This window comes from Cyphellophora attinorum (assembly GCF_001299255.1).
Source record: "Cyphellophora attinorum strain CBS 131958 chromosome Unknown Contig8, whole genome shotgun sequence".
NCBI lineage: Eukaryota > Fungi > Ascomycota > Eurotiomycetes > Chaetothyriales > Cyphellophoraceae > Cyphellophora > Cyphellophora attinorum.
In genome coordinates, this window is record NW_017253236.1 from 621835 (window position 1) to 635620 (window position 13786).

Below are 13786 nucleotides of genomic sequence, written 5' to 3' on the forward strand. Positions count from 1 at the left end.
AAAACACCCATACAAAGGGTGCCATCGATCAGGATGTCAGTGTGCCCAGAGTTCCTCGAAGCTCGTCGTGTGGTCGGAGGGTGTCAACGACCTACAATTCGCAGGTATCGAGAATGCCACAGATCAGATGAAGCAGGTGTTGTTCTTCATCAGGACGGCGTGGATTCCGGCGACACACAGGGCGAAGAAGGATGATGTGATTCATGTGGTAGTGCAGAACTTATTCAAATCTCAACTTGCATCGGCGACAACACTGCCGTATTTGACCATGATCAGCAAGCTTTCAGGCTCTCCAATCTCGAAGGTCGACTCATTGAAGAACAAGGCAAAAGTCATTCAGCTTTTGAAGAAGGAGCAGAGTGCCAGCTTAGCGATATCGTTGGGCGCAAGTCTCTTTGCTGCGGCTGCCGTTGAGGGCAACTTCGAGGAAGCTAGGATACATTCGGCGGCTCTACAAGTGGCAGTTGGTAGATTCATGAACAGAGGGTTCTTCGACCCAGATGCGACACACGAGGAGCTAAGCCAACTTATGCGTTGGGTGATACATCACCTTGTGTTCAACGAACTGCAAATATCCCATTCGACCTCGACAAAATCAGTCTTGGGCCTCGAGTGGCTGGTCGAAGCGTATGCCAAGTCAGAGCGGGAGCCGTGCTCAACGTTGATCGATCCGGTCCTGCACGAGTCGTTCATCTGCGGCCTTGAGAAAAGCACTCATGATCCGTTCGGAGACATCTGCGACAACTTGCGGGAAAGCCTCTGTATGCTGCATCAGAAAGAGCCGACGCGAGCAGCTGACAGCCCGACCAAAGCCCTTCGCGACTCTCTCTACGAGACGATACAAAGACGGCAAACCACCTATTGGGCATGGGTGAGGTTGGCATGCGAGAGATTCCCAGACCTGCATGTTCAAGCATCGTTCATCTACGCCATCTTAGCCTACTCTGCAACCTTTGCAACTGGACCACGACTACAGGACAAGTATGGCATTCTGTCACAGCTGAGATGCCATCTGAGCTACGTGAAACTCTTGGAAGATCCAAAAGTTCTGTTCTCGTATTGGATCGGTGCGACGTGGGAGCATAACGAGGCCATGGACTTCTATCTTGAGGACAAGTGGTTCACACGAGGTCTTGTACAGCTGTCATCCAACATGGGGATCGACAACTGGTCAAGTCTCAAGGCAACGATTGACCAATCTATGCCAGCTGATCTTGCTCAGCCGAATGGCTCAATCTGGTTTGACGACGAGATAAGGATGAGCATGGCGTTCGATGAGGGGTGAACACTTTCGACCAGTATCCCAACTGCGGGTCCTCACGAGAATGAAAACATAAGCTAGAACCGCTCGATAGAGACGCCTGGCCTTGTGGGCATGACAGGGCTCCAGTGCTCGGTTGCCGTGACCCCGCCAGATCGAGTGGTCGGGCAGCACCGTCAGAACCTGCTCGTCGCACCCCCAACCAGTAGCTCGTGAATGCCAGAATCGCCACTTCGATAGTAGGCAGGCAAGAGCAGTACACTGAGCGTACCTGCCGCGACATCGAGTTCAGACTCGCTGCGCCCTCCCGCAGTCTAGCCTCTGCTCCCCTCACCTGCTGGCGTGTGATCTCTCGCTTCACTAGCCTCGACGGCGACTCAGCAGTTTAGTACTCTACGCCTCCTAAACAGCAGTTGCCTGCGATTAAAGAGAAGGCAGCCGCGCAGCTGCGGGAGAGCCGCTCAGCTCCTGATCCCAGTCCGATGCAGCGACTCGCATGGTGGCCACTCGAATCTGTTCGCATGCTCGATGACGACGACAAGTTCACACAGGTGTTACGGGCTCTTGAACGACCCCGACGTCCTCTACCGAGTCATGTACTTGGGCCCGGCCAGTGCGAGACATTCAATGTGCATAAAAGAGCAGCAACGACGACAGCGGCTTTAGAAAATCCCTCAGACACTGGCTACGACGGCAAGGCTTACAACAGACTTGGTCATAATGGACTACAACAACACAACACGGCAGCAACAAGCTACAACGAGAACGCACGACGACGAAGACCTTCTACGCCGGACAAATCACGACGACAGCAATTTACAACTACGACAGCGACAGCGACGTTGTCCTTACCTTTCTTCCACATTGCAATAATACACCCCCGAAGGCTTCGCAAGCGAAGCCAAACGATGGTGCACACACATATGACTTCAAATACCAACATATCTCAATGCTCAAATATGGCAAATTTGAAATATGGCAATATTATTCGACGTATGTTGTACAAAGGAAGGAAAGAAAATCTTTGAGGGAAATGGGAAGAGGCAAGACTATATACCCCAGCGGTTGAAGAGCACATGTCAGCACATGTCACGAAAGAATGTGTGTGAGTCACTGGATGTCCAGAAGCTGAAGCTGCAAACCTGTTGCCTAGAGTCAAAATCTGGACAAGAACTCATCCTGTCCAGAGACACTCGAAGTTGTCTCCGCTCCACCCCTCAAAGTGAGTCACGATGCTCGGCCCACCTCCCAACAGGGCAGGCCGCCTTCCCGCTCTGCTCTTTTATCTGATATAGCGGAGTCTCTTGGCGTCATCTACAGAACTATGGGCGATCAAGGGTGGCAGAATGCTCAATAGCTCGGCAACTCAGCACTTCCCGCAAGCACGTTGAACCCCTTCCATTCCGAGACCGGTCGACTGCACCATCCCTGTCTCGCTGTCCCCTCCCAAGCGCAGGAGCGACCGGCTGATGACCTCTGCGCCTTCCTCGCCAGGTACTTCCCGAAGCAAGAGCGACTAAGTCACAGTCATCGCAACTACCTCGATCCGGACTTGCCTCAGCAGGAGCGACCAGGTGACGACATTCGCACCTGCTTCACCAGGTGCTATCTGCGGGAGGCGCGCCCGCTTGATTGCGCGCGCACCTACCATGTTGGGCACTTTGTGCGGCAACAGCGATCAATAGACGGCAGTCACACCTGCCTTGCCAAAGCACCCTCTGCAGCAGGAGCGATTGATTGACCTCAATCGCACCTACCTCGCCAGGCACACTCTGTAGAAGCAGTGACCGACTTATATCAATCGTGCCTGCCGCGCGAAGTCTTTCCTACTGGAGCTAGAGTGACCAACTACTTCCCAGCATTTTGCCCTGTTATTAGAGCAGCAGCAGCAAGAGCATGTTCAAGTTGGGGCCACGGGTGTTGTACCGGCTCCTGTATGATGAGGAGAACAAGTCATGCTTCCTTAATTTTCGAGGAACTTTGAAGTTGCCTATATGAGTAAGATATACACTATACAATCAACGCTCAGCCTTTTCCCACGGCATACCTAATTGCCAGTCAGTACCTGACGTCCCAGCCTGATAGCTGTGCAGTGTGATCGATGCACATTCCATGGGCCCACGAAGCTCCTGTGCCTCAGTGCCTAAAGCCATCCAACAGATGCAGCGCCCCGTCCGAACGCCGTCGCTAATGAGTGCTTGAGATATCATATTCCGCCTTCCTTGGCTGTCTTGCCTCCTTCTCTAGGCCATAGTGGTCCGTCGCCGAAGTCGAGCCGCTCTTCAATGATTCGTTCGGGCTGATTCGAGAGACGCTTGCGCTAGAGCCCGAGGTGGCCAGGATAAACTCTCCGCGATTTCGAGTGACAAAACACCCCTAGTGCTAGATCTCCCGTCCTATTCCTGCCAAATTTGACGGATGCCTCCTTCTACTTGGTCCCGTTCGCGGCCATTGCACCCATGAGAGTCGAGCTCTCGCCGCCATCATCAGCAGCGCCATCCCCATTAGCCCTCAGCTGATTCAAGGCCTGTTGTAGCGCTCCATGGCTCACCGTACCATTGCTATTGCTTCCCACGGAGTCATAGCTAGTCTGCTTGCTCTCCCCATTCTGCTGTCTGCTCAGCACAACATCTTCCTTCTTCTTGACTTCCAATGGCACGTCTTTCTTGCTGTCGTCGACCTTCTCAGAGCTGATCTTGCCCAGCATGTCGGTTTCCTTCTTCCCACTTGGCGGACTGCTGCTCAAAGCATTGGCGTTGGTCGTTTCGCTGAGATGACTGGGATCTCTGATCTTCTTTATGGGCCGTCTGGACCCTGGGCTGGATGACTCCATCGCGTTGAGCGCCTTCCTGCCCTCCTCTGATGCGCCAGAAGTCTTGCGTTTGCCGTTTGTTGCGGGTGTAGTACCATTGGCCGCCGAGCGAAGCGATTCGGGCATGGTGCCGGCGGCTTTATCGCCGGGTGTGATCTGGTCTGCACGACCGCCATCTTTGGCCGCTTCTCTTGCGACATGCTTGTTGGTCATGTACTCATCTAGCATGCTTTTCAGGACGTTCTGGCGCACTGGCTTAGCAAGGTAGTCGTTCATGCCCGCTTCCAAGCACTTCTCTCGGTCGCCTCTAATGGCTGAAGCAGTCATCGCAATAATCAGGACTTTGTTGACGTCTGGATCCGGATCGGCGCGAATCGCTTTTGTGGCTTCGTAGCCATCTAGCACGGGCATTTGCACATCCATCAAGACGAGATGGAATGGCTCGCCTTCTTTGGCTTTGCGGCGAAGGGCATCGTAGGCAAGCTGACCATCCTCGAAGGCTTCGCACTTGAAACCAATCTTACCGACATAGCTAATGGCGATTTTGCGATTGATAGCGTTGTCCTCAGCAATGCAGACGCGAACGTCCTCTTTGGCAATCTTTGACAAGTCGAGGTGCGCCAACTCCAATTGCTTCTTCTCCTCAGCCGTGCTCGGACTCGCAGCCTGTGACCAGTTTGCCATTGGGTCTGGCTCCTTCGCGGAGATCTTCATGTCCGGGACAGCGCTGTCTTTCGGGGCTTTTCGGAAGGTCAAAGTGAAGGAAACGGTTGTACCTTTATTCGGCGTGGATTCTATCCAGATCTTTCCTCCAAGAACGTTTTCGATCATGGCTTTGCAGATGCTGAGACCTAAGCCGCTTCCGCCGTACGATCGCGCAGTCGAGGAGTCGGCTTGCGAGAATGGCTGGAACAACCTTGTGAGCTGCTCTTCGGTAATGCCGATACCAGTATCGACTACGGCGCAAGTGATCTTCACTTTGCCGCCCGTCTCACCAGTCTTCCGGGCTTTCACTGTGACCGAGCCGGACGGCGTGAACTTGTACGCATTGCTGAGCAGGTTCATGAAGATTTGATGAAGGCGAACAGGGTCTCCAAGCACAAGACCATCGTCGATCTGCAGATCCTCGATTGTTTGCAGACCGTGCTCCTTGTTCGTGTAGGCCAGAGCTCTGACAACTTCGGTGATTGTCTCCTTCAGATTCAAGGGCACAGTGAACATTTGCATCTTCCCAGCCTCCAGCTTGGAGAAGTCCAGAATGTCGTTGATGACAGTAAGCAAGGTGTCAGCACAGACTCGAATGCTATCAGCGTAGCCTTCTTGGTCCTTGTTCAGTGGCGTGCCTTTCAGCAGCTCGGACATGCCAATTACACCGTTCAAGGGCGTACGAAGCTCATGACTGACATTGGCCAAGAAAATTGACTTCGCTTTGGCAGCTTCCTCTTTCAGCTTGACGTTGTGCATAGCCTCTGCTTCCGCCTTCTTGGCTTTTGCTTCAGCTTCTCGAGCTGCGACCAAGGCACGCTTCTGGGACTCGACCATGCTCGCATTCGAAGCACTGACCTTGCGCACCTTTCTGTATAGAAATGCGTTGCCAAGCGATATGGCCACTTGATTGGTGAGCAGGTTTAGAACGACTTGGCTGCGCTGCGTGAAAGCGTGTGGCCGTCCCTCGAGGTGAATGACACCCATGAGATGTTCCGCTTGCAAGATCGGAATTGTGATAAGAGAGCGACCATTAGGATTACGAGCAAGCCAAGCATCACCAACGTTGGAGAAGCGTTCATCGTCCAGCACATTCTGCAGGAAAATGGTTTCTTTGGTCCGCAACACGTAAGGCGTGACTTGTTGCGCAACCTGGTCGTCGACATCGGCAAACGGAATGCCATCAGGGTAGGTCTTAACGCCCGTTTCGTGATCGGCACTGCCAGCTACGACCCATCCGTTCTCTTCCGAATCGATGACGATAGCACAGAAGTCAGCTTGACCACCGACGGATTCCAGTATCACCGAAAGCATCTTTGAGAGTAACGAATCGATCTGTAACTCGGAACTGATGACTCTCGAGAAGTCCAGAATCGACGTCAGGTCGAGGATATCTAGGCCAAGTCCACTCACGTCTTGGGTACCATTACTGTTCTGTTTTGGATCAACCCATTTCTGGACATACTCCCGCTTATTTTGGTGGCCGGAGTTATCGTTGACGAAATCGGCGACTTCCATGGTCTGGACAGACATGTCGACATTCCGAGATGTAGTGGCTGTCTTCAACAACCACTCATGCCTTTCAGCAAGATGCTTGGCCTTGCCTACAGCGCTGAGTCTGTTATAGGCAGCCATGGCTTCTTGTATCATGACCTTCGCTGGTCTCTTGGCACCGCGCTCGAGTAAGAATTCGGCCTGCATCTCAAGTGCGAGAGCCTCCTCCAAGGCAAAGCCATGGACTTGACAATGGTCGATAGCAATCTCGACATTGTTGATGATGTTCTTGTAGTCACGCGACGCACATGCGATTGAGGCAGCCATGAGATGTGACCATGCTAAGAAGTTGATGTCGTATGCTTCACACCAAACATCTAGCCATCGCTTGCACTCTCTAGCTTCTTCGAGAAGAGGCTGGCGATCAGCCATGTCGGGCATCTCCCACGCCTCGCAACACAACGCAAGGCAGAGGTAGTAACGGACGGCAGCAACGGGACGACTCGACCACTGCTCATCCAGAGTTGTATTGACAAGCCGTCGGCCAAGCTCGATGACATGCTCAGTCTCGTCGTAGAGGAAGTAGGTGCCGATTGTGACCGCATCAAACATATCTTTGGGTCTGTTGCCGCTGACACCAAGCTTTTCCACCATGGCGTACCAGTCGGCTAATTTGAAACTATCGTCATCGAGCATGGTTTCGACGCTCGAGATACCAGTCTTGCCCTGCAGAGCACGAGCCGTCTGTCGCGAAGCCAGAACCAGTGTACCACCTCGGACGTCCGCCTCCCATTCGGGGAATTCTTCAGGTCCGTATGTGCAGAAAGCTTCGATCTCGGCCAGATCCTGGCCAGCGTAAAGCCGGGTGAGCGCCATGGCACCAATATTCAGCAGCGAAACAAAGCGGTCGTCGGATTGCATGGAGAAATCAAGGGCGTTCTCCAATACCGGCAGCAGATTGCGAATAGGCGTTCGGAATGGTCCAACGAAGAGACTGTAGAGCGTCCACCCACGACCTCTAGTCCAGGTGTCCTCGTAGAGAGTCAGAAAGTCTTGTGCGATGTCGCCATATTGATTCGCAAGCTCGAAGTTTTGAAAACGACCGATGGTTGCGCCGGCAAGATTCGTGAAGGCAAGACCAGCCTGCACCATTACGCCACGATCAACGATGACATGAATGAATTTGATGACCAGTTGGTACCACAGCATTGCTTGAAACCAGTAGGCGGCTCCAAGGGTTTCGCTGAGCACTGTGCCCAGCGCAATGACCGTCTTGTCCTCGCTGAGTGGCCATCGTATCACCTCGTCCATGTCGGTGCTCCTCAGCTTATTCTGGAGCTGCCTCATCTCGTCGTCGAGCGAAGTCCAGTTGGTTTCTGGCAGCTCCAGGCCCAGCCCAGTCAGGCATTCTCGCAAGACCCCGAAAGCAACGTTGTACTTTCCCTGTCGAGAATGAACCCTTCCTTGTAGTATGTAAGAACGTGTCTTATCTGCGGTACATCGAGCATGTTTGTAAGTTTCGTCGAGAAGTCTCAGGCACTCGTCGTCGTCTTTGGTTGCGTACAAGATCTCTGCTGTATTGACATGGAGCTGTAATGTTTCGTCGTACGTCACATCCTCAGCGTCAACATTCCACGGGTCATCTTGAAGGAGCTTGATGCTGGTTTGGTAGTACCACAGCGCTGTGGACTTGGCGCCCGATTCCATTGCTTTCATGGCTCCTCTCCAAAGCACATCCCGGTACTTCATGCGATCTTGAATTCGATTCTTGATGATGTCTGAACAGAGGCATATATGGCGCGCTAAAGGATATAGGTTGAACCTACACATGCTGAGATAGGACATCATCGCTTGTGTGATGATGAAGTGCATCTTCGTTGTGTTTTGGCATTCTCGCATCGAGTTAGCAGCATTGAGCACACGTGAGTGGGTGAATTTGAACTCGTCGTCAGTATCGCCAGGAGCGATGAAAAAGTAATTCATCAAGACCTGAAGGCCGTCGATGCATTCTGACTCAGTCAAATTGAGAGACTTAAAGGTTTTGGGACATGTCATATCATGGCTTTGATCACGACCACTGCTGTAGAAATATTGCCCGGTCAGGATCTCTTGGACCAGTCGGTACGAAAACGTGCTGCCGATGAGTGAAGCCCAGGCAAGTATGGCCCGCGGCGCCGGATCGAGCTCTGTCATGCGCTTGGTGAGGAAGGAGTTGTCCATAATGCCTGGCGAGTCCGAACCGCTGAGCTCGGCGACTAACTTATCGAAGTTGAACTGCCACCCAGCGCTTCTGTAGTCGTACCACAAGCAGTTGCGCTGATAGAACATCTGCAGGATCTCGCGCATCAGATACGGATTACCTCTGGTCTTTTCGTACACCACTGCAGCTAATGGCAGTATATCCTCAATGGATTGTGACATGGTCTCGGCCACATATTCAAAAGCATGTTTCTCTTTCAGATTCGTCAGATCTATCCTCTGAGCCGAGTCGAGATCGAGCACCTTTTGCGTAGGATCCAAAGGCTTGTCGTTTTCCGTTCGACTGGCCAGAAGAAAGATGACTGGGATTTTGGACTTTATGATGTGCAGTACTAGTTCCAAGGACTCGTTATCAGCAGCGTGAAAATCGTCTAAGCACAGGCAAATAACCTTGCCAGCCGTCATGAGGCGCAAAACATCCACAAAATTGTGCATGAATCTGATAGACTTGGTGCTAGCAGGGCCTCGTAGGAAATCGTTTCCATCTCTCGTGATACCGCTTGCCGGAGCCGGAGGCGCTCCCTCGAGCTCAACTGGAGCTTCCGTTCGTATGCTGGGCGTGCCCAATTCACTATTCGCAGTGTTGAGCATGATCTTCTTGGACGGTGCGGCTAGATCAAGAAGTGTCTCAGGAAGGTCCAGGACGCTATGCAAAACGCTCCAGAGTGGCTTCACATGTGATCGTAAATGTTCGTGGTACGGAGATGTGACATCGCGCTCCGAGAAGATCTGGCGGAAAAGGCTGCTCAAGGCCTTGATGAGGGGCTCAAAAGGCGTTGGTCGAGCTCGGTCGAATCTTGCCATGGCGAAATAGCCATGCCTCCGCACATGAGGTTGAACAGACCGAATGAGCATGGACTTGCCAATACCTTGTGCTCCAAGGACAGATATGACTTCTGTCTTGCCTCTGGACTTGTACTTATGGCTATTCCGTCGCCGTAGCATTGGGCCGAGTGTGTCAGACGCTTGAGAGAAGCCGCCGGAGAAGCTGCTTTCTTTGTCAGAGATGTCAATCGATAGTGTCCGATGGTCTGCAAATCCACGACCGACATGATTGAACTGTCGAGCTTCTTTGGCTGTCCCACTCCATGCCGGAGGTGCGTTATCGAGTCCGACCGTGGTCGAATTGCTTCTGGTCTCACGAAGACTGTATGAGCTTGAGCTGTCCGAATTTGGGTCGTCTAGGTCGAGGCCCTCTGACACCGAGGAATTGGAAGCGTTGCTAAGCAACTTCTGTGGGCTGGGACCGCCCCGTGGAGCAGACTGATTTTGGCGTTTCACAACTTTGTCGATGATCTTGGTCAGACGCTCGTACTCGAGATGGCGTCCAATCTGGCGCGAAGGCAGAATAAAAAAGGAAGATACATCGTGCTGTCCGATCTTATAGCTACGAATCTTTTCTTGATCGCCTTCTCCGAGAGCTTTTTGGACCTGAACGAAATCGTATTTCAAACCACTAATTGAATGATAGCGTGCGTCCATTTGCTTCTGGGTAGCTTTTGCCAGAATGTTGGCGATAACGTCCGGCACATCGATGCGGATCGCCGAGACAGCAGGTAGACGGGAGCTCAGAACTTTTTGGACAATGTCAATCGGAGTGTCGGCCTCGAACGCAGGCCGATCTGCGAGCAGAATCCAGAGCAAGATTCCAAGGCTGTAAATGTCTGTTCGACTATCGGGGTCTGCGGGCAAGCGGCCGGTCTGTTCTGGAGCAATGAATTGTAGCTTGTTCTTAACACCCAACTCCTTGCTCAGAGTCGCCCAGCCCTCACTGGATAGCAGATTCTCGAACGACCTTGGGCCAGCGCCCCAGTGCATCATGCGGACCATGTTCGCATCTCGATTCCAGTGGAAGGTATCCTGACGGATTTCGCCATGCACGGCTTTAGCACCATGATGAAGTAGCTCCAAGCACTCACAGGCGCCAATCGCAAAGTCCAGAAAGGATGAGAGGGTCATCTGCTGGGCCGGGGTGTCGCTGCTTCGTCTGTAGGCGCGCAGGCCGTAGAAAGCTGGGCCAAAGTCGACAACATCTTTGAGTGCGTTATAGCCCGGCGCCTCGTACACGCAGACAAGCATCGAGTTCGCATCCCCAGGTGTGGTAGGAAGCCGGAAGATGTCAATCGGTCGAATCGTATGGAGGCATTCTGGGTCATTCTGCTGGATGACTTGCTTGCAGTAGTTGTACTCGCGCTCGAGCTGCAGTATATGGGTGCTGACCCGTGCGACCACCGGGATCCATACTGGGTCTGCCTCATCTTTAGACGAGGAGAAGTCGCTACTTTCAGAAGTCCCGCTGATACTGCTCCAATGGCTATGTCTGAGCGACGGTCTGTGGTCTATCTTGGGCGATCCTCTTGTGGAACTTGACAGACCCGACCTCGAAGTCAGTGCACTCGACGCAGTGGAAGGACCGTCGATGTCGGGGTTATGGAGTATGCCGAGGACGTGCCAGTGATCGTATGTTGTGTGGAATGGAGGGAACTATCACTGCGGTCAGTATGCGCCGCGGGCAGCTGGCAGGTGTGCACTTACAGACTGGTCCCATGTATAATTAGGTACACTCGCCAGTCGCTCGAACAATCTCATCGGGGGCAGAGGAAGATCCTCGCCCAGGATGCTATCATCCATACTGCTTTGCTTCGAATTGCAATTGCCTAGGTCATGTTGTAGTGGTACGAGGGTACGAGGGCACACGTCGCATGCGCTGGCGACGTGGTCGTTGTCCAGTGACAGTCACGTCGACTGCGGCGTAGGCTACAAGTGCGAATGGTTGATTACGAAGCAAGTGTGGGAAAGCAAAGGCCGTAAAAGGTCACTGGTGGTGTCTGGAAGACGGGCATCGGAGAGTAGTAATCGGGGGTTCGTCCATGCGAAAGCTGAGTCATGGAGTAGGTTCCCCTCGTTGCCGGAAGTCACTGCAATAGCCGTGGATAGTCCACTCTGTTGGTGGCACTTGCCTAGCAAACTCGTCCGCGCAGGGGAAAGCCGTACGCCTATCAGCGCCTATCAACCCTACTATGCGGCAGTCGCAATAGCGCAGCCATTTCATTGGAGGACCGGTGACTTTCAATCGCGATCCTCAGGGTCCTTGTGAAATTTGGAGCACACAGATTCATCAATGTCGACATGGGAGAGTGCAATTGTACATGGCTTTGGACCTTGTGCTAGAGCGATAGCATGCTGCGCCTGCGCATAGCACAAGAGGACCGACCATGCAGACGAACGATTTAGTATGCAAATCGATACCGACGGACGGATTCAATAGCCTTTCGCATCTTGGCTGTTAATGAATGCTTCATTGATGCCTGGGGTAGCCTTCGTATTGGCCACCCGGATACGCTATTTCATGCAGTCAGCTATGGAGATGAGCCTAGATCCTTTCGCGACCTCGCGTCTACCTGGTCCATCTGGCCATGTCTTTTGATCTATGAGGATGGACTTCGATCTTGCTGTGCTCTGTCGACAATGAGTGATAAGATGACAGTAAACTTGCTTTGCGTTACCGACACACAACACGTGAGATATGTGGTCGTCAAACCATAATAGCGGCTACCAGCCAGACCAGCACTTTCGCTGCCATGCAGTACACGACAGTGGCTGCGGCTAAATTAGTGATAGGAGGAATAATGGGCCAACTGCCGTTGACGCTGGAGGACGATGCGCCCGGTGTCCCTGTCATTCCCGAAGCAGTGGGTGCCACAACACCTCCACTGCCACCCGAAGTCAGAGTGCTGTCGGTCGAGCTGGCAGACTCAACGCTTGAGTGAGATGTAGTTTCAGACGGTACATCGGAAGAGGCTGTTGAAGTTGGCAGTGTTGTCTGAGGGATAGGGGCTGGTTCTGAGGATGTGGCGGCTGAAGTTGACGAAGTCGTGATTGGGAGACTAGGCGAAGTCATGGTCGTACCAGAAGAGGCGCTGGTTGAGGAGACTGTGGTAGTTTCTGGAGACGTACTGCTTGTCGAAGAGGTCGACTGCGGACTGGCTGTGCTGATCGTGGCCGTCAGGGTCTGGGACAGCTGCGCGCCCAATTGACTGGCAGGGATGGCGGCACCCACACCGGCGCTTGTGTATGGAGTCGGCAGAGGGAGGTCTGATGACTCGGGCTTATCGGCTGGCGACTCATCGTACATGTTGCCCACAGTTCCATCTTGCATATGATATTCTCCCGTGATCAAGTTCGCGGTGTCGCCCTGAGGTGTTCTATAGCTACCGTTCGAAGCAGAGCCATAGGATCCGTCAGGCAGGAAGTAGCTTGTGGTGAATCGATCCTGTTATTCAGTTAATGGTCGTCCTGAAGGGCGAATGGATCCGTACCCAGCAGAACGCGATCTTGAAGCTCTGGATCATCTCACATGCCGACCCGACGGCACCTGTTTCTCTTGTCAGCATTTGAACATGGATTGCTGGGACGACTTACAACACAATGAGTCGCCGTAGTCAGTGCGTCTGATGACAGCGGCCTCCTGGACTGAGTTTTCGCCAGCAGGCAGACCAACGATGGTGTAGATCAACTCAAGGTAGAATCTGGCAAGATCTGGACCAATGACAGGGACTTCTCTGCTAGAGGCCCCGGCGGGCGAACATTGATTGAATCCATCAAGGCATGCCTGTTGGGCTGCTGCAGTACTGATGAAGAAAGGAATGATAATCCACGAGATGAAGCTTGCGAGCTTCATGATGGAATCTGACTTTTGCTTACAACGATGGAGGACTCCTCGAAGTATTTCGAGTCCGACAGAAGTTCTGCTGGGCAGGACAGGACGTCGACGGAGGTGTGGAAGGTGCTCTGGTAGGAAGGCACGACTCTTGCAGCATTGACTGCCAGTGTTGTCAATAAATTTGCGGGACTTACACTTAATTGACTGCTTGCGCACGCGTTTTCGTCAACATTTTTCCGCAGCATTGACTTCGTAATGCTGTTCACTTGATGTCTGAAGACTTCTGCCGCAGCGGTGACGCCAGCTTTGTACAGTGACACAAAAACACTTGCCTCACCTGCCAGCTTCCCGTGAACTCATCTTTGCACCTACAGTCTGCATCAGGACACATCTGCTCACCTTGGACCGATCTCTGTCGGAACGATGAACTCAGAGAAGTCTGCATCAGGGCATTGGGTAAGAAGCAAAACCTTGGCCTGAGTAACGCTGTCCACCAGCATAGGCTATGTCGTTTCATTCTCCCTCCTTCAAGTCCTGCGAATTTTCCCGACTGCCGACAGAATGGGTCATTTTTCGTCAGCAGTCTCCAGAG

General features: G+C 52.8%; 3 protein-coding genes across 3 annotated transcripts; 1 reads left to right on the top strand and 2 right to left on the bottom strand.

Moving 5' to 3' along the window:
- Nucleotides 1–127: 127 nt before the first annotated feature.
- AB675_5542 (uncharacterized protein) lies at nucleotides 128–1285 on the top strand (the record flags this gene model as incomplete). Its single annotated transcript, XM_018145761.1, has 1 exon — nucleotides 128–1285. One exon carries the CDS (start codon nucleotides 128–130, stop codon nucleotides 1283–1285), a length of 1158 nt encoding a protein of 385 aa, XP_018002009.1.
- Nucleotides 1286–3689: 2404 nt separating this feature from the next.
- AB675_5543 (Autoinducer 2 sensor kinase/phosphatase LuxQ) lies at nucleotides 3690–11162 on the bottom strand (the record flags this gene model as incomplete). The annotated part of the gene is made up of 2 exons (XM_018145762.1): nucleotides 3690–11015; nucleotides 11067–11162. 2 exons carry the CDS (start codon nucleotides 11160–11162, stop codon nucleotides 3690–3692), a joined length of 7422 nt encoding a protein of 2473 aa, XP_018002050.1.
- A 904-nt stretch (nucleotides 11163–12066) lies between these two features.
- On the bottom strand, nucleotides 12067–13212 carry AB675_5544 (uncharacterized protein; the record flags this gene model as incomplete). The annotated part of the gene is made up of 3 exons (XM_018145763.1): nucleotides 12067–12804; nucleotides 12851–12906; nucleotides 12954–13212. The coding sequence occupies 3 exons, from the start codon at nucleotides 13210–13212 to the stop codon at nucleotides 12067–12069; spliced, it is 1053 nt and encodes a 350-aa protein (XP_018002148.1).
- Between the last annotated feature and the right edge of the window lie 574 nt (nucleotides 13213–13786).